Genomic DNA, 21,226 nt, shown 5'->3' on the forward strand with positions numbered 1-21,226 from the left:
ACTAAGCTTTTGTTTGCGTGATGAAACACTTGAAAGGTGAAACAAATGTATGCTCAACACGTTCAGCCTGATAGAATTCACCAGAAAAGCACATCACTTATTAGCTTAATGTGCTAAGAGAGTCCTCAGTGCTCTCCTTTTCCAGGTAACTGATGTGCACAAGAGACCTGATTCTCAGGTGAGTCAGTCTCAAGTGACTCCCACTTGGATGGTTTACTCAGGGTGTTGAGTCTCCTGGGAACTGAGGGATAGGATGTCAGCTGCTACTTCCTGCTCTTGCCAGTAACAGGAACTGGCTGAGTTCCAGTGTGTGTGTGTTTGTGTGTGTATACGTGTCTGTCTGTCAGACAGAAGACTGGGCAAAAAGCCCAGGTACAGCAGAGCCCAGGTGTTCCTCAATGAAGAACACAATGAGCGTGTGCAAACATGGAGGGACAGACAGGCAAATGGAGAGGGACTGGTATCAGAGAGCACACCTGTTGTGCACCTGCCCTATCTGCTCATAACACACGCATTATGGATGCCGCAGTTGTAAACACAGACACACAGAGAAGCAAAGCTAGCTCATACACATTTCTTTTGAATCAAAAATATGGTAACCCCATAGGGATGGATCAAAAATGTCTGTAGTTTCAGCCAGTGAAACTAAGTCAAAGTTTTCCATCATGAGACTATCTCAGACTTCAAACAACTTCTGAGTCTTTGCAACTTTTCTGTCACTTTCCCCTTGCCCTCGCTGCCTTTCCCTACTCTCCTGCTGAGCTCTTCGTTCTCTGTGTCATTAGGCAGCGCATCAGGGATTAAGAAGGCGAAGGGAGGATCTGATTCGCAGCAGAATCCTCTAAGTCTGGCATTACCACACACCTCACAAAGCACAGGGGAGTTTCTAATCCACCGCACAGTGCAATCCTGCTAATGCATTCATATCAGACACACAGGAAACAGAAGTTGGCGGAGAATTAAACAGCAAAGTATTAGTGTCAAGTTTAGCACTGACATGGTCATGTTTGTTCTCAACAGCGAAGTCTGCAGAAAGCTGCATTGCTTTGATGCATCACAAAGGTGAGAAGATCATAAATAGGGCAAATACAAATCTGAACTGCACAGTAGCATCCACGTAGTTGTAACGTACAACAAAATTAATTGAATCAAGCATATAGACATTTAGTTACAGCTGAAATATGCAAGAATGACTCAGTCAAAGAAAAATAAAACGTTGTTGTGTTTGTTTTTTATTACCTCCTGACTTGGAATACATGCATTACATATACATAATACATATCTATATATTTTAATTTCACCAGAACTGTAGACGGAGTGAAATGGATTTAGTAAAGCAGCAAATTAATCAGAAGGGGGAGAAAAAAGGGGGGAGGGAAAGGAGAGAGGAGAGACATCATGTGTGAGACCAGCAGTGGTACTCTGTGACATGCATCATTGCTTCTGTCTTCTTACTGTATCTCCCTAATGGGAGAAAAGCTGTGTGTGTTTGTGTGCACGTGTGTGTGAGGGAGAGATAGAGAGATGGTGGGTATGAGTCCCACTGACAGAAAGGCTCATACAGAACTGTGTGTGTGAGTGTGTATGTGTATGTGTGCGTGTGCGTGTGCGTGTGTGTGTGTGTGTGTGTGAGAGAAAGATAGAGATAGGGACTAAATGAGCTCCTGGCGGGACTGACCCTCCTCACTTCTCACCGGTCCGTCAGAGAGACTGCGCGCTCCACTGGAGCATGGCCACAGGCACGCTGTTGAATACTGAAAACACACACACACATACATACATGCCTACACACACACATTGGAGGAAAATAAGTTACACAAGCTCTCTGCACACTCACACCAGCTCAAACACACACACACATACACACACACACACAAATGTCTCCAAACTGAGGTAAACGCCATCTCAGAAACTAAACAGAAAACGCTGTGAGGTCAACATGTATTCTGTTCACATGACGTCATGGCGTGGACAGAAATAGTGACAAAATGCATGTGTTTGTTTGTGTCACCATGAGAGTCAAACCCTGCATTCTCTAAATGTGCAGTGTTGGGGTTCAGCAGCAGTCATAATTATGATTTATGTCTCTGCAAACAGTCGTACATGTAGGAGAATGTTTCCTCCAGCCTAAAGTGTGGGAAAGTGAAGCATTAAACACATTATACATGTGTGTGTGTGTGTTGTTGCATATGCAGGTTTAGGGCTAAGTATAATTACTCTTGGTGACATACCCCACATGACTAATGAGCAGGATTTGGGCGCACAGCGTCGGGCTCATTTGTCACAGGATGGTAGGTAAAGCTTCAATGCGCCTGTAGAACACTGCTAAGGTCGTGTTCAATGTTCATGATATTCTACCGCCTGATTAATTTCATGCATTTGACGCAAAAAAGTCAGCAAAATACTGGCAATTAGCAGGGATATGTCACATGACACTTGCTGACGTCATACTTGTGTCCTTTTGTCTTTGTTTTGGATTAACTGGTGTGTGGATTTTCTCTCAGCACGAAGCTGAATAGTTACACAAGCAGTCTGGCTTTCACCAGTATAAAGGCCATGACATGACATGTAGACCAATGAACACATCGCCTCGGTCAATGCAGTTTAATAACCCATTACTGATAGAACACTGCTGTTTATAGCTCGGCATTGAAGCAATCTGAGGGAAATAATGGTGGGACTACACCTCATAAAAATAAATCGACACAGGAATTTTTTTATTCATTAACTTTAAGATGGAAAGTTACGACTTCACCTGAAATTAACTGCTAAATATAAACCTTTAGGGGGGAAGAATTATAAAACATTACAGGTTGTAAAGATAATGTCAAGGTATAATCTAAAGAGTACACTGCCTCATCAGTGCTGTTGTTTATAAATGAAACCCTTACCTATGTTGTTCAGAGGAGCATAAATACATTTGTGACATAATAAGCTCAGTTATGTTCAGCTGTTGAAAGAAGTTACACTGTTGGTTTTCTATTTATGCAGTATGTTGATAATTATGGCCACTTTATCTACATTTGTCGTGAGCCAAAATGGTTTGGATTACAACATTTGTGTAATTTGTGTCTTCTACCATGTTGCCAAATATAGATGCACAGCTTGGTTAACAGTAGGGATGTGCACATTTAGTCAACTGAATGTCATCGCAGCAGGGAAGCTGGAGTGGGACGACAGCGCTTCCCAAAACTATACTTGTGTTTCAGTTTAAGGAGTGACCCTATTAGCCTGGGTGCTTGTAGGGGGCTTGCCAGGGCCCCTCTTGAAATCTTGATTTCCATCTTTGGTGTCACCCATGAATCCAGTCTTGTCAGAGGCGGAATTTTTGTTAGCATTTGGGCTGTGTGTCACAGGCTGCTAGAAGCTTTCTTTGCTTTTAACTGTAGCACCTTTTAATTTGTAAGTACTTCCCATTGTGACTTTGAAGACGTTTTAATTTTAATATATATTGCCACCTGTTTGTTTCTTTTTATTGTTAGAATTAGTTACAGTAATCCTACATCTGTATAATACTTTAATTTTAGTAGTTAAATTAGTAATTAAAAGAGAGGGAGGAAAAAATGGATAAATAATACTTCCTCCCACCTCTTCGTAAGTCACAGCCCCAATTGGACCACCCCAGTCTAAGAGGGTTGGATATGCCCGTACCTGTTTGCTTGAAACTTTCAGCCTAATGGATCTGAAATAGTTTTATCACTGGCTGTTGAAAACGCAGAGTCCCTTGTCTTTACAATGTCAATGTCTTCTTGTTTTTAATAGTTGTTATAACAACAATAACTACAGACACATTGGCTGTCAGTCACCAGTTCACTGGGTCACTCCTGAAACTGAAATAACCAGCTTGCACTCTGCTATCTCTGTGTACCTGCTACACCTGTGCCAACTTGGAGGGTGTTTTTCGGCTACTGGACTTGTAGTTGATAGACTGAGACCTTGAGTTTTACCAGAGCATGTTGACATGTTGAATTCACTGAACAAGTACCACATAACTTGAATGCTGATGGACAACATCACACTGTTAAACATCCTAAAAAGGTTTATCAGACCTAACTTTTATTAATTTGTGGGTTTTTTGTTGGTGGTTTTTCTGATAACTACTTTCGATTTTCATATGTATGCTTTAGTATTTACAATGGTGACTTTTTTTTAGTTATTTGCAGTCATGTTTTGTTGGAAAATGTGACATGTTTATATTTCACGTTAAAAAGAGCTACAGATTTTTGGGACAATTAAAACAGCCTTTAGTTTCATTATAGAAAAATGTTTCAAAATAGCATTAAAAAGGCGTCAGCTGTGTTACATAGATTGTGCTAGATTTTGACTGTTTTCTGACTACTTGACTAGTCTGAATTTAAATTCAAATTTAATCAACTTGGAAATTAAGTCACTTAGGAATATCTCCAGTTAACACTTCATATCTTAAGAGAGATACACTTTTGCTTTTTAATTTACTTCAACAAAAGACATACAGAAACGTAGACTAAGGGCCTGATCTACTAAGATCCCAAATAACGAGCGCTAATTTGCGTGTGCAAATAATAATTTTGCACGTGCTATTTCTGGGCGTGTTGCGGGTGATCTACTATGACTGCGTGCGCAAATGATAACGAGTGCAAAAGTGGTGCAGACCGCCCTATTTTATGAGGATTTTGCGTGTGCTATCGGCTGTCACCATGGAGAGTTTAAGATAACAGAGTAGCCTGAGGCGATAAATGAAGTTTGAAGCCATGGAGTTGGAGGTCTTTGTGGAGGAGGGAAATAAACACATCGGTGAACTCCAGCAGAGACCTCTCAGCGTTTTGAAACGCGATTTGGGAGGCCATCTGTGAAAAAGTGAATGATGTGAGAAAAAACAGAAGATCTGCCGATGAAATAAACGCATCTACTCTACTCCAAAACGCAATAAGTGTTTTGATGGAGTTTAGAGAGCAATTTGATGAGGCTTAGTCTCCCACTCTTGCTCTAGAAAAGTTAGGCGTCACTTGGATGAAGACAGTCGCCTCACTGTCCCAGGGAGCAACTTTCGGGTGAACGTTTTTAATGCCTGATTCAATCATCCAGCAACTGTCCCAAAGATTCACCAGCTTAAATGGAAGTGTGAACATGTTTGAGCACGAGATGAGGAGTTACACCAAGCTGCCTGGCGGCTTAGTGAGCGCTCATTCTCCAAGTTAAAACTAACTAAAAACCCATTGATGAACACGATGGGACAGAATAGACTGAGTGGACATGTCATGTTATCTATTGAGAATGATAGAGCAAAGAAAATGGACATACAGTGCATCGCGGACAAGTCCGCGGAGCTTAAGGCTCGTCCAAATAGTGGTGAGTAGGCCGAGTACTTCATATTGATTTTGTGTTTGCATGTGAACATGTGGGCCGCTGTGCCAATTTTACTAAACTTTATAGTTGTTGATACAGTGACCTACTGTGCTCTCATTAGTTGAAAAAGTTAAAGAGGGTGTCAGAATGATGCGGTCGCTATCCGTAGTGCTGAACTGCTTTGTATTTGTGTTTTATCATTATTATTATTTTTGTATTCTCTTGGTTTGATTAACTAAAACTGTAGTAATGCTTGTAAGCCCAGCTTTTGCAGGCATGTTGTAAAGCGATGTTATGATGTGCTTTACAGTGACCGCAGCCAAGTGTGCGTAACGATGTGCCAGTTTGCACCTGCCTTTCAAACGTGCTAAATATAGACGCAAATACAGCGTGCACTATCTGCTTCAGGTTTGATAAATCACATTGCGTGTGCTAAATTATAACATTTGCATCTCCTCCTCCCAGTATTTTGCGCGTTATGATGGTCTACATGTATTCTGCATATTCATGAAGGCAAACACGCTAAATGATTTGCGAGTGCTATAATGCTCATTTGAAAGACGCAATCCTCGGTGCTCCCGGTTAGTACGTCAGCTTTGCGCGCTATCAAGTTTGCACGTGTTTTTATACACGCAAACCTTTAGTAGATCGGGCCCTGAGTGTCTAATACCTGAATAACAATGACAACGTAAACTAGAGTAAATGGGTTGTGCTGATGTCAGAGCTCTTGCAGTTGGTACTGGTGACCTTTTAGATAACAGGTGTCATGTATGAAGGTCTCTTTTGTTGCACCATCTATTGTTACCCATGTGACTGACTCAAATAACAGGGGAGGGGGCTCTGGATGTTACAAGGCCAGATAAAACCCCTGTGTTGAGGGCATGGGTGCATGCTTATCATAATGGTTTCTTGGACATGTAGTCTTTCACTTAAGGTCAGAAGGTCATGGGAGAAAGGAGGAAAAAAAATGGCAGAAACTGAAACCTAAATATCTGTCATACATGTCTGTCTCGTTTCGGTCACAGAACACAGACAGGCACAGAGATAAGATTTGTTTTTTAAAGAGAGTGGAGAAAAATAAAAACATGTCAGGAATGGAAGACATCACAAGGCCTCTTGTGTATTTGGTATTGGTATTTTATTTCAGCAATATAAAAGAGTCACAGCCAAAAGCAATGCATCAATTGACTTTTAAAAAAAGAGTATTGCTTTTGCTAGCAGAAAAGAAAAATGTAATTTCAAACATAAAAAATGAACATGGACTAGATAAAAGCCCTTGACTCTGCACTCTGCTGCTGACAAAAAGATCTCTCAAACAGTGGAAGCACTCGGACTGAAATGGTTAATGGAAGGTCAGTCCTTGCTGCTTCAGCGGCTTTACTGCACAAAGAGTTAAGCTGTGGAATAGAGGTGCTTTCATAAAACATGGTATTTCTTTCTATAGAGACACATCACAACAAACCATACATTTGACAAGAAGGAAAAATTATCAAGGTGTTCCTTATGTGAAACATTCAGGCTCACCTCCATTAAGTCATCACTCGTCTCTGTAATTTCCATCTAAATGAAAGAACAGGATCATATTTGTAATGCTAATCCTGGCTCCGTGCTGTATGTATGTGCTGCAGGTAGAATGTGTTGTTCTGTATTCTGCACACATGTTCAATCAGGGCGAGGGCTTTGTGGATTCTAATCTCACACTTTGTGATCTGCAGATATCCGCCAGGAGAGGTTTGTGCACTGGAATGTGAGGCAAGTGTTTGCCTCGATGTGACGAGAGGTTCAGAGGGAGATTTACATTTTTCTATTAGTGGAGACAACAGCAGGACGTGACGCCGCAGAATACGATTATACTGAGCAATGCCTTGAATGGAGTTTGGAAAAGATTTAAGAGGAAAAGGGCTCAGTTTATTTACTGAATTGTTGAAGATTGTCCAACGAAATTTTTACACTGGAGGACTCTAACTTATTCAGAATTTTGTAGAAGAAGTTACTGATCTTTTCAGGGATTGAAAACCACAGCTTGACCCCCAGATGTAGGCATTAGGAATGTGCATGTTTCACCAATTTAACGATTAAGTGTCATCGACCCGTCTAGTCGGTTGAAGAGTTACTGGTCGGTTGAACAAAATGACAGATTTTTTATCATTGTAGGCCTAAAAAGCCGGTCACAGCCGCAGCCACGGCACAACAACAAAGGCAAACCAGTTCATCTTTGTTAACCCGTTAAACCGTTAAGACTCTGTGATCCCATATTTAGCCACGTAAAATGAATTGTGATTGATTTTGAGTGTTTTCTGAATGTTTTCTCACCTCTTTGCTAGTCAGTCAGTTGCTGATCGCTAACATTTTACGGCTAACATTATATTTTCTGCTAGCAGCACAGCTTTTTTGTGTTTCATATGATCATTTGCATGAAATCTGTTTCTTTTTGATGCCTTGAAAATGTATTTTCTTTGGCATCCATCATTTTTATCAACGTTGTTTTGAAGAAAAAGAAGAAACATGTTATTGGTTCATTTATTGACTAATGCCTCAAACAGCAATTTAAACTGTACTGAAGGTGTTTACTAATATTGGGATTAGAATGATTAGAACTCCACATTTATGGATGTAAAACTATCATGATTGTAATTTAACAACCAGGTATGACAATTTACTAACTGGGTATATTCACTTCAGTTGTAGCATCACTTTGTGTTCCCATGCATAAAAGAACAAAGGAAAAGACAAAAGTAGAGTTGACACAAAAACGCATTTCTGAATCAACAGAAGTTCCATTCATTGTGTCAAATTCTCCTGAAGAGGCATGTCATCGCCACAGTGTCACAAAGAAATTTTATAAAAACGCTGACAGACTGTGGACTAACCCAAAAACAGGACTTCAGTTCAGCGGGAGGCTCCTTGACAAAAGTTTTTGGACTTCTTAAATTCCTTCTTCATCCCCCTCTCGTCTTCAGCCACGAGACCACTAAGGCGTCAGTACAATGATCAAGCATCTCATTAATCCATGTCCACATCCAGATTAATCTCTGTGCTCAGGTTGAGGTAGAAGAAGGCGTAGATGCAGAGGACGAAGAAGAGGATTGCAGCAATGACCAGGAATGCATCCTGAGTGAATAAAAAAAAAAAGAGACAAGGTGTGTTCAGAAATGTTGCTCTATTTACAGAAGTGAGTGTGTGCCTCATCTCTTATCTGTCTTCATGCACAGGAATAGCTCCACTTTGATTGAATATGTTTGCACAGTTCTGTAATTATTATTTATTAGTCTCCTTATGTCTATATTTGAAAAGTCCCTTTTGTCTTTCTTTTCATCTATATTTGCTACACTCCTTATGGACTCTATACCACTCTGACTTTGTATCTAAGAATACAAACTTTATTGTTTCTTAAGTAGACATACAATATTTAATCAGTGATTTATGAGTTTGCTTTGAAAGATAATTGTAATTATTCAAGCATCAATCATCACACTTTCATTTCAGCAGTTTTAAGAGCAAATAAAACAATGTTGAAAAAAAAGTCTGGTTTAGAAAGTTGTAAGCACTGTATCTCTTCTGAACAACTGGAAACCGTCTAAGTGTCCTCTCCTCCTCTTCTTTGGCAAACGCAGTATTGATATTTGCTTATATGTTGTTAAATAGCATGTGAGCCATATGTTACCACTTCTTCTTGGAAGATTGCATCTTTCTTTTGCATCTGACTTTATTTGCAATTGCCCATTTTGTGCGTTTCTTTTTTTTTTTTTTTTTACAGTTGATCCCATGATGATGGCATGTCACAAACTGATCTTCCTCTTTTAGTGATTGACTGTCTGCACGGTTACAAATACAGACTGTTTGATTGCTGCCTTAGAAACCTCAACCAAATTACTTTAATTAAATCCTAATATGTTACACTATGAATTAATCCACTGTGATCATTTTCTATTAGATGGAAAGATGAGCCGACAATACGTTTTAATAGACAGACATTTTATTTACATCTGCCTGAGGGTCATTTTCGGATCTGACCTTGAGTACATCATAATGTTTCCTCGTTTAGCCAGCTGACCAGCTTTTATCCTGCTGATTCCAACAGATTTCAACATTGGATCATCTTTTTTAACTAATGTGACTTGCTACGAGGTCCGGCTGCGATAACCAAGGCTGCTCTGGGTGTAGGAAGAGGATGACTGTCCTGTAGCAACAGCTGGAACTGACTGTTTTTTAAACCTGAATGGTCTTATAATTCACATTATAGGACACATAAGATTTGATAGCAGCGCTGATAAGCTTAAACAATATTGATTTTCAGGTTCTAAAAAATGCGAAACTGAGTCTTTAACAGAACCCGGTTTCGATCCCAATCCCTGCTGGTGATATTGAATCCATTCACACTGGCGGTACTCTTAGAAAGCTTAGTTCAAAGCATCAATAAACACAAGCTTAGTGCTACTGGAAGGCCAGGCGTTTTTTTTTTTTGTAATAATCTGCATTTGGCTGGAATCAGAGTCAAAGTTTCTAAAATAATGGAGTCAAACTGGAGACGTATCCAAGACAGAACATTTCAAAATGTAATTTCATTTTTTAATCAATAAAGTATTAAGTTACCGCAGTGTTCCAGCTGTTTTAGTTCTCCTGAAGTTAAACTTTCCTCAACAAAATGCCCTCATTTTTTTTTTTTTTTTCTATTGGCTAATTGTCAAACAAATTGAGGCTTTCCAGAGGAGTGGCTTTCAACTTGAAAATGGGAATTTGGAGCGCTCGTTCATTACGTGGCGCTCACTCGATTACAATCTTCATCAGCTGGAGTTTCATTAGGGCCACTCAGAGTATTGAACAATGCCAGTTATTCTTTATCAAGAGAACTCATTAGCAGCAAACTTTCTAATCAACACTGGAGAGCTTGGAGAGCTTTAAAAGAGTGTTGAGTGTGGGCTGATTGGGGGTTACTGAAAAAGAAATTTTTGATTTGAACATTCTTTGGGAAAATAGGTTTTTGGATGCAAACTGGGCCACAAAGGTAAAATGAAATGAACTGCATTTGATGCAGTTTCAAAAAAGCAGATTCATAACATGTGATTTGTATTTGAGCAGCTATCTATCTTTTTTTTTTATACATAGAATGAAATCTCTAAAATAAATTCTAAAACTTAGTGAGAATGTATGTCTCATTATGTCTCATCTACATGAGTGACAGGTTGAGGTGAAACAAGGTTACATGGAGGAAAATATGGAAACAGGAAAGTAGCAATCAAGATACATTTGAACAGCAGCAACTATGTAAAAATCAAAACAAGCACAAAAAAGTGACAATTTGAAAAAATATCAATTCAGTAATTGCCATATGCAGCATGCATACACACAGAGACTGCAGATTCGACCCAACGGCAAAACTGTAGAGAGAAAAGACAGAGTGAAAAACAAGAGCGACAACGACAGAGAAAACAAGAGGGAGATAAGGCTCTGCACAAACGAGGGGTGGCGGGGGGCTAATAATAATTCCTCTCTGGCGAAGGGTGGGTGGGGGGGACAATTAAAAGGCGTCGCAGCATTCAAAGCTATCTGTGTACAAGTTGTAGTGCCTAGTCATCAGCAGCATTGGTCTTCATTAGCCTCTGCCCACGTTTATCTGCATCCCGGCAGCCTCCAAACAGCTTTAAGTCCTCGCTTAATTGGAAAACTTTTAAATTTCATGCACTTTAGTTTCATATATTAACCGCCATGCTCCCACTGCTTGATTTACTTTTCTATTTCGCCCAAGCCTTGGAGAAAAGAGAAACTGTTATCAAATCACAGTGGCTTGATTGTTTTCTGCTTTTTCTTGTGTTCGCTCACAGCTTTGAAAAACATGACAAAGAAGAGCATTTGTAATTCTGCCGACGACACCAGAAAGAAAAGTGTGTGCTTCCATCACAGGTTGAGTCGCAGCTGAAACAAAAGGGCCCACAACATTGTAATCCAGGACTTTTTTTTCCCTTTTCTTCACCCTCTTTCTTGGCTTCAGGTTTCTGAGAGAAAGACAACAGCTGGTTACAGCGACTTGTCTCTGAAAACAGGCTGGAGGGGTTTTTGGTGAAAACACTCGAGTTTGTAGGAAGCACCTGCACTTGATTGAGATCATTGTTTTCGAGGAGAGAGGCCCACTGTGTTGACTCCTGCCTCTCCTTGCCTCGCAAATGTGTTTATATGCGCCCACACACACACATACACACACACACTCAGGCGTAAATGCACAGCAGCTCTGCCCACATTCTGATGGAGACCTCTGGATGGGGCCCAAAGCACATCATCATCTTCATCATGTGGCTCTCTCAGCGCCAGCGGCAGCTGCAGCACACTCGGCATGCTGGGAGCTAGGTCCCTGTCACCCTGGCGACGAGCCACTGCTCAGCAGACGTCCCCTCATCTGGTCTGCCTTTTATTCTCCTCCTACGTTTTGTTTGTCTATGTGTGTGAGTTGGTGTCGGTGTGCTGAGCCACATTGTTTCAGTGTGTTTGTGTCTGTATGTAGGCTGCAGATACATGCCACACACAAACAACTGTTGGCAAGCAGGTCTTATGTGTACAGGTCACAACAAATAACCAACCATTGGGTTGTTTTTATGACTGGTTTATAAAACTTGAAGATGAGCTTGATAGCTGTTGGAGATGATTTTACATCTTTTTTTATATCATCTTTTCAAGGATCCAGCAAAATGTGTCCTTTCTCAAATTTGATACATTTCTGGGCATTACTATTCTCACAGAGTCACAGCTTCTGACCATTTCTGTAAAAGAGGGAAACATCAAAATCCCAAATGAGATGAAGATGTAACTTTTTAAGTTACTTAAAAAAAATACAATGACATTCTTCTTAGAATTTCAGCAGTGATTGTTTGCATCACTATCCATTATCAAAATGCAAGAGTTGTAGAGTCTTTGACGTAAAGTGCTAAGTGTTTTTTTATTTATTTTCTAATGCATGTAGAACCATGCCCCTTTTGTTTTAAGTTCACAAAAGTCTAAACACAACGTTCTCAACTCCCAGAGGTTCTTGATTACACTTTCCTTAAGTTAAATGGCATTAAAGTGTATGAAACTCACACAGTTTCATGTGCTATCTGCCAACACTGCTCACGGTACTGTAGTGCTCAAGTCCAGAGCTCAGACTTGAGTCAGACTCTAGTTCTGATTTTCAGGACTTGTGGCTTGCCTCAGTATTAAGCATTGATTGCATCAGGACTCTGATGATAGAGAGGAGGACTCGAGTTTATTTACTGATAAAGACTGGCCCTAATAAATTGTGTTTCATGCAAGGGGGTGACTAAATGGACATCTGTACTTGATGTACCCTGAAAAGTAAGTAAGATGCCAAAATTAGCCTCCTTGGACTGTTAATAACATTTCTGTTTGCAAGCTAAGGGGGATGTTCATCCCTGAAGTGATTGAACTTCTGGGGCCAAGATGTTTCAAAAGTTAAAATTCTGATTTATAGCAAGTGGGTTGGACTATTTTTAATGCAATAGACAACTGTAGTGGTACTATCGTAGATAAACGCTAAGTGCATCTTCACATTAAGAGAGACGTGGTGCACATTAACACATATCGCATAGGGCTATAACTTCACTGAGGATTAAAAACGCTATGCTGACTGGATCCATCTGAATCTAATGTCAATGAATTAAATGTTTTTTCTACAAATGCATACAGTCAGTGCAGATCTATAAATTCAATAGCTTGGGGTGAAACATCGGTCTTCCTTATAATTAGTAATAATAATAATTATAGCAGTGTTCATTGTAAGGACTTGGACTCAGGTAATAGGGACTCCACTCAGATTATTTTTTGGTGACTTGGACTCAACTGGGACTTTGACAATGAAGACCCCAAGACTTGACAAAGACTCAAGATTTGGTGACTTGATTACAACGCCGCTGCTTAAATACACAAAGTGTGAAAAAATCTTCTGAATGTAAGAAAGAAACTGTGAGCTACGAAAGAGAACAGATCCTAAAGTCTCCATCAGTGAGAGGCTGAAGCAGAGGCTACAGTTTGAATTCAGATTTTTAGCACAGCATCTCTCATGGTTTTTACTCAGGGGCGTATTAGCATTAATTCTTAATAAACTATTGACTGCATGTAATGATCCCTAAAAGAATAGGTGTTGTTTAGTGGGATCACTAATGAGACTTTTTTAATAAGTGATTATGGGATGAGAAATAACTTTCAGTCTTCCTACATGCACACTCCATACATTCAGAAATGACAGCTGGATGATATTGAAAGTCATTATCTGTACTCTCCATCCTCAGCCAATTCTATAAGTGATTTACCCAACTTTCCTGGCTCAGTGGTTAAATAAGACCAAGGGAAAACAGTGCAAAACTGAACAGAAGGCGACTGTGCCAATTAGAAAAGGGAGCAGGCTTGTTTCCTGTGCTACAGGCTAGTTTGCTGAAGCTACTTCCAAAAAGCGCTTCTACTTCTTCTCTCTGGGCAAACTGAGGATAGACTTCCTGCCAGTTTATTCATCTCTGCTGTCGTGACCTCTCTGCCATCCAGAGTTTGTCTGTCGGACAGGAAATCTGTCCACACATGCATTCAGGCAGTGAGGAGCTACCTCTGTTAACACACAGCGACTCAACATGTGTTTAAGGACACAGAGAGATACAACAAGGAGCCGGTTCCTGACACTGCAGAGGTCAACGTTTTGTGATCACTGCAATGAGAACAGAAGTTCTCCCTCTCTCACTTTCTCTTTCTGTGTGTCTCCATCCTTTCGTCTGCCAACTTACCCAGACTGCCCTGATACAAGGACAGCCCCGAGACAGCCTGCCCCGGCAGCTGCCAGATTCTCTGTGCCCGCAGTCTGCTGGCCCTTCTGAGATGCCAGCTGCATCTGAAAGCTGCATCTCAACCAGGGACGTGGTGAAAGACGGAGTGGAGAAGGAGAAAGAGACGGAGGAGGAACATGAAAAATGAGAGGGGGGATAGAAAGAGGAAGAATGAGGAAAAGGATATAAACTGGAAGCAAACACTGCTGTTAACTTAAAGTTCAATGACAAAGAGAGAGGGTTTTTTTCAGTCATCACAGAACTGTGTAAAAAAAACACAACTTTAAACATCCCTAAAAGGACTCAATGGGAGAGCAAGCGCGACCAAATATCCATTACATTTGGGCTGAATTTCAATCGAACTGTGGGCCAAAGGGTCTAAGTCAGTTTAATATACTCGTCCCAAAGGTATTTTTAATCCAACCTCTGAAAATTCCCCCTCGTCTTGGGCATGAAAACGTTGAATTATTCATAAGCAATATCAATATTTCAAGATATGGACTAATCTAATTGGATTAAAGACGTGCTTAATGAGGCCTTGCGTGTCTAAGAGATGCATATTTTAAAACCTGACCATTTCACCCAGTGTTTAATCCTCACTATGATTCGTTCATTTCTGTGTACTATGAGCCAAGTGAAGCTTGAAGAGAAAGTGATGCCTTTTGGCTCTTAAACATGACCAATTCTCAACGCTATGAAAGAAAGTAAACAAAAACATGTCTCGATTACATTTTGTTTTACTGCTTTTTTCAGCTATTAACAGCAATAAAAACCACATGGTACCTGTTTTTAACAAACAGCATTTACAATCATAAAGTGGATTTTAGAATCTATGATGGTATTTGAGGAAGGTGTTTCGTTAGCAAATGTTTACTTTATACAGAGAAACCTTGAAACAGTAAATTGGTAAGCCAGCTGTGTGAGGAGAAGCATAAACAGCTGTACCACATTTGCCAGTGTGATAAATGTGAAGACATCCATCTCTGCCTATACAACAGCTCCCAATCTCTGCAGTGTGACAAAGCAATAGAGAGAGATGCACTTTAAAATTCTGGCAACATCCTCACCTCAATTTACTTTAACATTAAATTGCAACATTTGTTGACACTGCATCTTTTTCTTCTTTGCATGTTATATTTCTCCCTTAAATCTCATGGTTCATCTGTCGAACCCTTCAATTTAAAAAAATGAGCAACCCTTGAATTTAAGTCCTTCCAGGAATTTATTACGTGTTAAAAAGTTATGTGTTCTTCTTTTTGTGTAGATGAGACGGGGGATACTACACTTCTATACCGAGGATTCTCCCATCCCTTTTCCCAAATGATAGTTTTAGGCAGGGGGCCACAACCCATCATTTCAAGTAGATAGATGTATTCACATCCCCTAAAGACCTACAGTAAGATGTGACAGAGCTTAGAGTCAGGGATTTGAAAAGTGATCTAGTGAGACATGCTCTCAAACAGGCAGACAAATGGAAAGAAGATGGTTGGCAGACAGACAATAAGCAGCAAAATCACAGATGGGCAGAGACAGACAGGCAAGGTGAGGAATAGTCGGAGACACTAAGATACAGACTTTGGAAGTCCTAAAGAGAAAGTAAATCCAGGCCAGTCTAACCTTGAATCCAGAGGAACTCTTCTTTGCTTCAGCTTTCAGTCGTGTGGCCTTTAAGACTGATTTTGTCTTCTTGTAGTCCTGTTTACCTGAAAGAAAGAGAATCAATCAAATTAATTAAAAGTGTTTATTCAGAACTCTCATTTAATTCTGCTGTGGAAGCAGAAGCTCCAGCCCATAACAAAAAAAATAGTCCCTAAGGTAGCCTTCCCCAGACTTTTTAACTTCCTTGTTTTTACTCTGCCATTGCTTGATATCACTTTTTTATTTGCTTTTATTTCAAAGTCGAACAATAAAAGTGATCCCACATTCACTCATCATAACAAAATAAAAGGACAATATTAAAATGTATGGTGAATTGGGTTCTAAAGTAATATTAAATATCCGTTAATGCAGATTCAGACAATGAAGCTGAATCTATAGCATTAGAATTTACACGTAGCCTCTATCTGCACATTAATCTAAAATACAAAGCCTCATACCTGGCCTGCACTACACTAGGTTCACCTGCGCTGGCTCAACTTCCCATGGGCTCAACTCTCTGGGGTGAGTCTTGCAGGCAAACTGGCCACCTGGCAAAGCATGTGTGTGTATGTGTCTGTGCGTGTTGCACATGAGGCTGAGCCGGCTGTCTTGGTCTAATTAGAAACAACACACTGCAGGAAAGGGAACTTTGCTAACAATAGGTTGGAAAGGCAACAGCTTGCTGAACAGTGTGCATGTTTGTGTGTGAGACAGTGTGTACTTCTATCTTTGTAAGAACCAATTTACACATTTAGATTCTGGTGATACACGCCGGTCCTTAAAGATTTTATTTTAGAGATAAAGTTCTGATTTAAATTTGGTAACAGGATTAGGTGAAATCTTCTAGAACTAGGTTGGACATACTCTTCAGATATTCAAGTAATTTGCTAGGAAACTGACAAAATGTCCCCGTAAAGAGAGAGGTAAATGCGCCAGCCCAAGTCTCAGGGTCAGCACTGAGCTCATCTCAGTTGGAGATGTGACATCAAGTTTACACTCCCAACCAATTAAAGGTGAAATATTATGCTCTTTTTCATCAAATATATTGGTCTAAGAGGTCCCCAAAACATGTCTTTAAAATGTATTGCTCAAAAAAACACTTTGAAATCAGATTTTGGCATGCCTGTAAACCCCTCTTTTTCAGCCCTGCTCAGAACAGGCTGTTTTCTGTGTCTGTGCCTTTAAATGAGAATGAGCTCTCTGACCACGCCCCCTGCAGAAGTGGATGTGCCCTCGGCTGTCCAGCATGTTGATCTAATGTTTACATGTTGTCTGAATATACACGGCTGCTCACAGACCCGTGTTACATCAACCCTCTGAATTTGATCCAGAATCTGATCCTGATGGAGAGGAGCCTGCAGCAGGACCTTTCTGAAGGATTGCTCACAAATGTTGTGTTTCTTGTTGTTTTATTTGTCAGTATGTCAACGTGTGTCTTGGTACACAGCTACGAACGTGTAGCTATGTGGCTATGCTAACTAGCGCTAGCACTTTTCTATGAAAAATAAAAATCATCCACTAGATCTTCAGATCTGCAGATGTGGGGAGTAAAACCGACCTTTGTGTTAACTAGCATCCCCTCCTAAGTTCCTTGTTAGTACATGTATGCAGGTAATGGAAAAACGGAGGAGTTGGGTTGTATTTTATACAGTCTATGGGCTGAACAAGCTCCAACTCTGACTTCCGTTACAGACCGGATGGCGTTATGATGTAAGAAAAACACGAAAAACTGAAACAGCTCGTTTCAGCACACATTTACGGAAAGGTTGAGAAATCAGAACAGTGGCAGGATGGATTTTTTTTCATTTTCGGGGGGTTTGTAGACATGCCAGGGACACATATTTCAGGTACAGAACCATTAAAAAGTCGATTTTGCATGATATGTCACCTTTAAGGCTTCTGTAACCATCTGGAAAAGTTGTGGGAAAGAAAGATTAAAAATTAGCTGGTGAGAGAGGAGTGGTAAAGAGGGCTGTGTGTTGGGATTCGGAAAACAGACTTAGATGGATACTGCTAAATATCACCTCTCTCCCTTTTTTATTTTAAGTTATATTTTTGGGCATTTTTTGCCTTTAATGGATAGAACAGCTGAAGAGAGACCGGGAGTGTGGGGAATAGAGAGTATGGGAGGACATGCAGAAATGTTTGAGGCTGGAACCAAGGCTGGAACCAAGGCTGGAATCGAGCCTGGAATCGAGCCTGGAATTGATCCTGCAACCTCTGCGACGAGGGCTATGGCCTCTGTGTATGGGGCACGCACTTAGACCAACGGTGCCCAAATATCACCTCTTTTAGAGAGCTTAGGTTCTCTCCTTGCAAGGGTAGCCTTGGATGAGAATGGAACATTGACCATATTTAAAGCATGGTCATTTTCCTCTTGTGAAGATTCAAGGTGGAAAATTATGTATGCTGTAATTATGAAAACTGTAATTGTAGCTTGGACATGGTTAAAGGCTAACATAAGCTGTTTTATGACTGTAAGCTAATGGTCAACCAAACATGCTGTTTATCTTGAAATAGCCTATGGTGTGATGACCCATTAGATTTTCACTATCACATGCCTTTCCAGTTGCTGATAAAGCTGAAAGTACTAAAATACTGATTATCAGATTCCCTAAAGGGTTCAAACCTTTAACCTTTTAGTACCACATTGTAAGGTAAGAGTTGGTGAGCTTCCCACCCTGGGTGTAACATCGGTAGAAAATGACCAAAGTTTCAAGTATTGGGTTAACTTGCTTCTTTGTCTCACAACAAACACACGCTTTCTCCTCTTTAACCCATTTACCCCACACTTTTCTCTCACCGATGTCTATCTCACTTTCTCCTTCACTCCTGGTCCCTTCATGGAAACCGTGCTTGGCCCTACAGAAGGAAAATGGCTGGTTGTCAAACTACAGGAAGCTAAATTAAATGCTACAAATCAGAAGATGATGCACCTTGATGCACCTTGATGCATTGTACCAATGTTAGCCTAAAGCTAGGGATGTTAATGAATGAAGTATTGATAAATGATTGTAAAGATCACACATTTTTGTTTTCAATGTTGTAACACGTGGAACGAACATCAGCCCTCCCAGTGTTCTCTGCTGCCGGGCTGATAATGACTCGGTTGCCCTCACAACTGACACCTGGCCATGTACACATGCTTGATTTTCTCAATAAGAGCAAGTAGGCAGAAAACTGGACACCGTGAGTTGGAAATATGTATCTCTGTTTTGTTCTCTTGTAGTGAATCCACATGTTGTAGTCTGAGCCTTCACTTTATATGTCTGCAAAGATTATTTTTATGAGCCAGCTCTACACGTTGTTATTCAGCGTGAGTAGATTTTTTACGCCTTTTATTTTGTTTATAAGATCCGTAGCTATTCAATACATTCAGTAATATACATTGTATTGCTGTGAAAAAAAAGGTGATTTTGAGGGAAAAAAATGCATTTGGTATTATTGAACATTTTTTTGGGATGATTACTCGATAATTGATAGTTAACGTTTACAAAGATTGATCACGGAAAAAATACTTCAAAATCGCACCCCTCCTTAAAGCTAACCTACATCTACAGTCCCTTGGCTGGTCACACTTGAACAAAGATGTTTCAGATAATATGGTAATAACCTTTTCTTGCATTCTACATTCAGGGAACTGTGTTTCACCTTTGGTTTAATTCAACTACTACAGGGCTGTGGTTACACAAGAAAGTGACACAGGGAAATTCACAATTGTAGTTTTGTTTAAGTCTTTTCAGAGGTTAGAAATCGGTAGCAGCACTGGCATGTAAACTACCGTAACCAGCAGGCTTACTATTTAAAGTAGCTATCCAGATGAGAACATGCTAGCCCTAGCCAATTTTGGCGCCCCCTATGGACAAAGTAGTACCTCTGCAGAAGTTCATGGAATAAGTAAACCTGGTTGCCAAAGGCTGGGAAATGTGTGAATCGAGAATCTCTCTTTTGCTGCCTGGTCTGCACCTTTCAGGCTAATATTGTACACTTAGTTTAGAAACTGAAGTCCACAGCTGAACAAGCTGTGTGTTTTCTATTTCACTTTGTCTGGCTCTGTGTCCTTAAGGTACCTCTTCTGCAGCAGAGCGCCCAAGGATACTCAAAAACAGAACAACATCGGGACTTAAGCAAGCTAAGAGTTAAACAAAACAAAGGCAGACTTTTTCAGCGTTAACACAAACATAGGTTGTTTTTTGTTGTTGTTGTTCTTTTTCTAGGGTTAAACTTGATTCAAGTCTACATGAAGGGAATTATGTTCGTACGGAAAAATACATCCCATCCCAATAAACCCATAACCATCTGGTAAAAATCAAATCTTAATTGGAGCGAAGTCAGAATAATTGTATCCAGTAAAAGCATGAAAAGTTGATATGGGGGAGAAATGCCAGAGAATTACATCAGGCTGTCTAAGGCATTGTAATGGTGCTGTGTTACAGCAGGGTGCGTCTTAAAGCATCATGGTGCCGTTCTCCTGTGGTTTGTTTTGCGTGGGCCTGGAATGCCCGCACATCCACAGAAACACACACAGTCAAATATCCTGATGATATTGCACTGGGCTTATGAGCTCTCCTATTTGTCATTCCTGTTCCTCCTGCTGCACCAGCACTGTAGACACTTCTGTCACCAATTATCTACCTGCGCTGGGCTACACTGCATCCTCCCAATCCTCCCTACTGAAAAGACATCACTGTCCTCCTGTTAGGTACCCACAATGCAGTGCCTCAGAGGAACATTAGCACTTGTAACGCAGCCCAGAGAGTCCGTGGAGAGTCTTTATTGAACGTTCATTGAAGTCATTACTTGATTTCATGTTGAGAGGACAAGAGAAGAGGAAGTGGCCCTTTTTGCCTCACATTAAACTCCATACATATCCTTAGATTTTTTTCTTTGCTGTTGTGTCATTTTCGAAGAGGTGAGTTTTTAACAACTAGTGCTCTGCTTATTACTGGTAATGGTACTAGCTCAAAGTAGCTGTGTGTGAAAGAACGGAAGACGGGGTAAAGTACGTATATGTGTGTTGTACAATAATGTAAGTGTGAGCATATCACAGTGTACAGTATGTCAAGTCAGTGTAACTTATAAATAAACCGGGCAAGAGTGTAATGGTGGTCCTGAGTGGTGCAACAGGGACCCAACCAGAAATAGAAGCAGTTAATGGAAAACTACAATACAGTAAAACTGGAAGAATGAAAGTGTTAAGGGTCAAAAGTTCATCTGTTAGCTCTCGACATTGGACATGCTTTAGCACTTTCAGTTAGTAGAAGAGGAACAGATCCTGGACACATGACGAAAACATACCTTTCATTAATTACTTTTTGTTATATTACATATCATTGCCTGATGTAAAGTCCTCAAATTACAATAAAAAACATCCATCCATCCATCCATGGATTATTATCTTTACTGCTTTTTCCCTTTCGTGGGTCATGGGTGGAGCCTATCCCAGCTGTCATTGGGCGCAAGGC

General features: G+C 40.3%; 1 protein-coding gene across 2 annotated transcripts in view; it reads right to left on the minus strand.

Moving 5' to 3' along the window:
• Positions 1 to 21,226, minus strand: part of triqk (triple QxxK/R motif containing) — a 49,248-nt gene that overhangs the window by 19,418 nt on the left and 8,604 nt on the right. The window contains exons 3-4 of one of the 2 annotated variants that reach the window (XM_034705307.1): positions 15,741 to 15,826; positions 6,445 to 8,436 (exon numbers count right to left, since the gene is read on the minus strand). In XM_034705307.1, coding sequence (XP_034561198.1) covers positions 8,329 to 8,436; positions 15,741 to 15,826 — 194 coding nt within the window. In that variant the 3' untranslated portion in view covers positions 6,445 to 8,328. Of the gene's footprint in view, positions 1 to 6,444; positions 8,437 to 15,740; positions 15,827 to 21,226 lie in introns of those variants that run through there. The other variant, XM_034705309.1, reaches the window with a different exon arrangement.

This window comes from Notolabrus celidotus, chromosome 16 (assembly GCF_009762535.1).
Source record: "Notolabrus celidotus isolate fNotCel1 chromosome 16, fNotCel1.pri, whole genome shotgun sequence".
NCBI classification, from domain to species: Eukaryota; Metazoa; Chordata; class Actinopteri; order Labriformes; family Labridae; genus Notolabrus; species Notolabrus celidotus.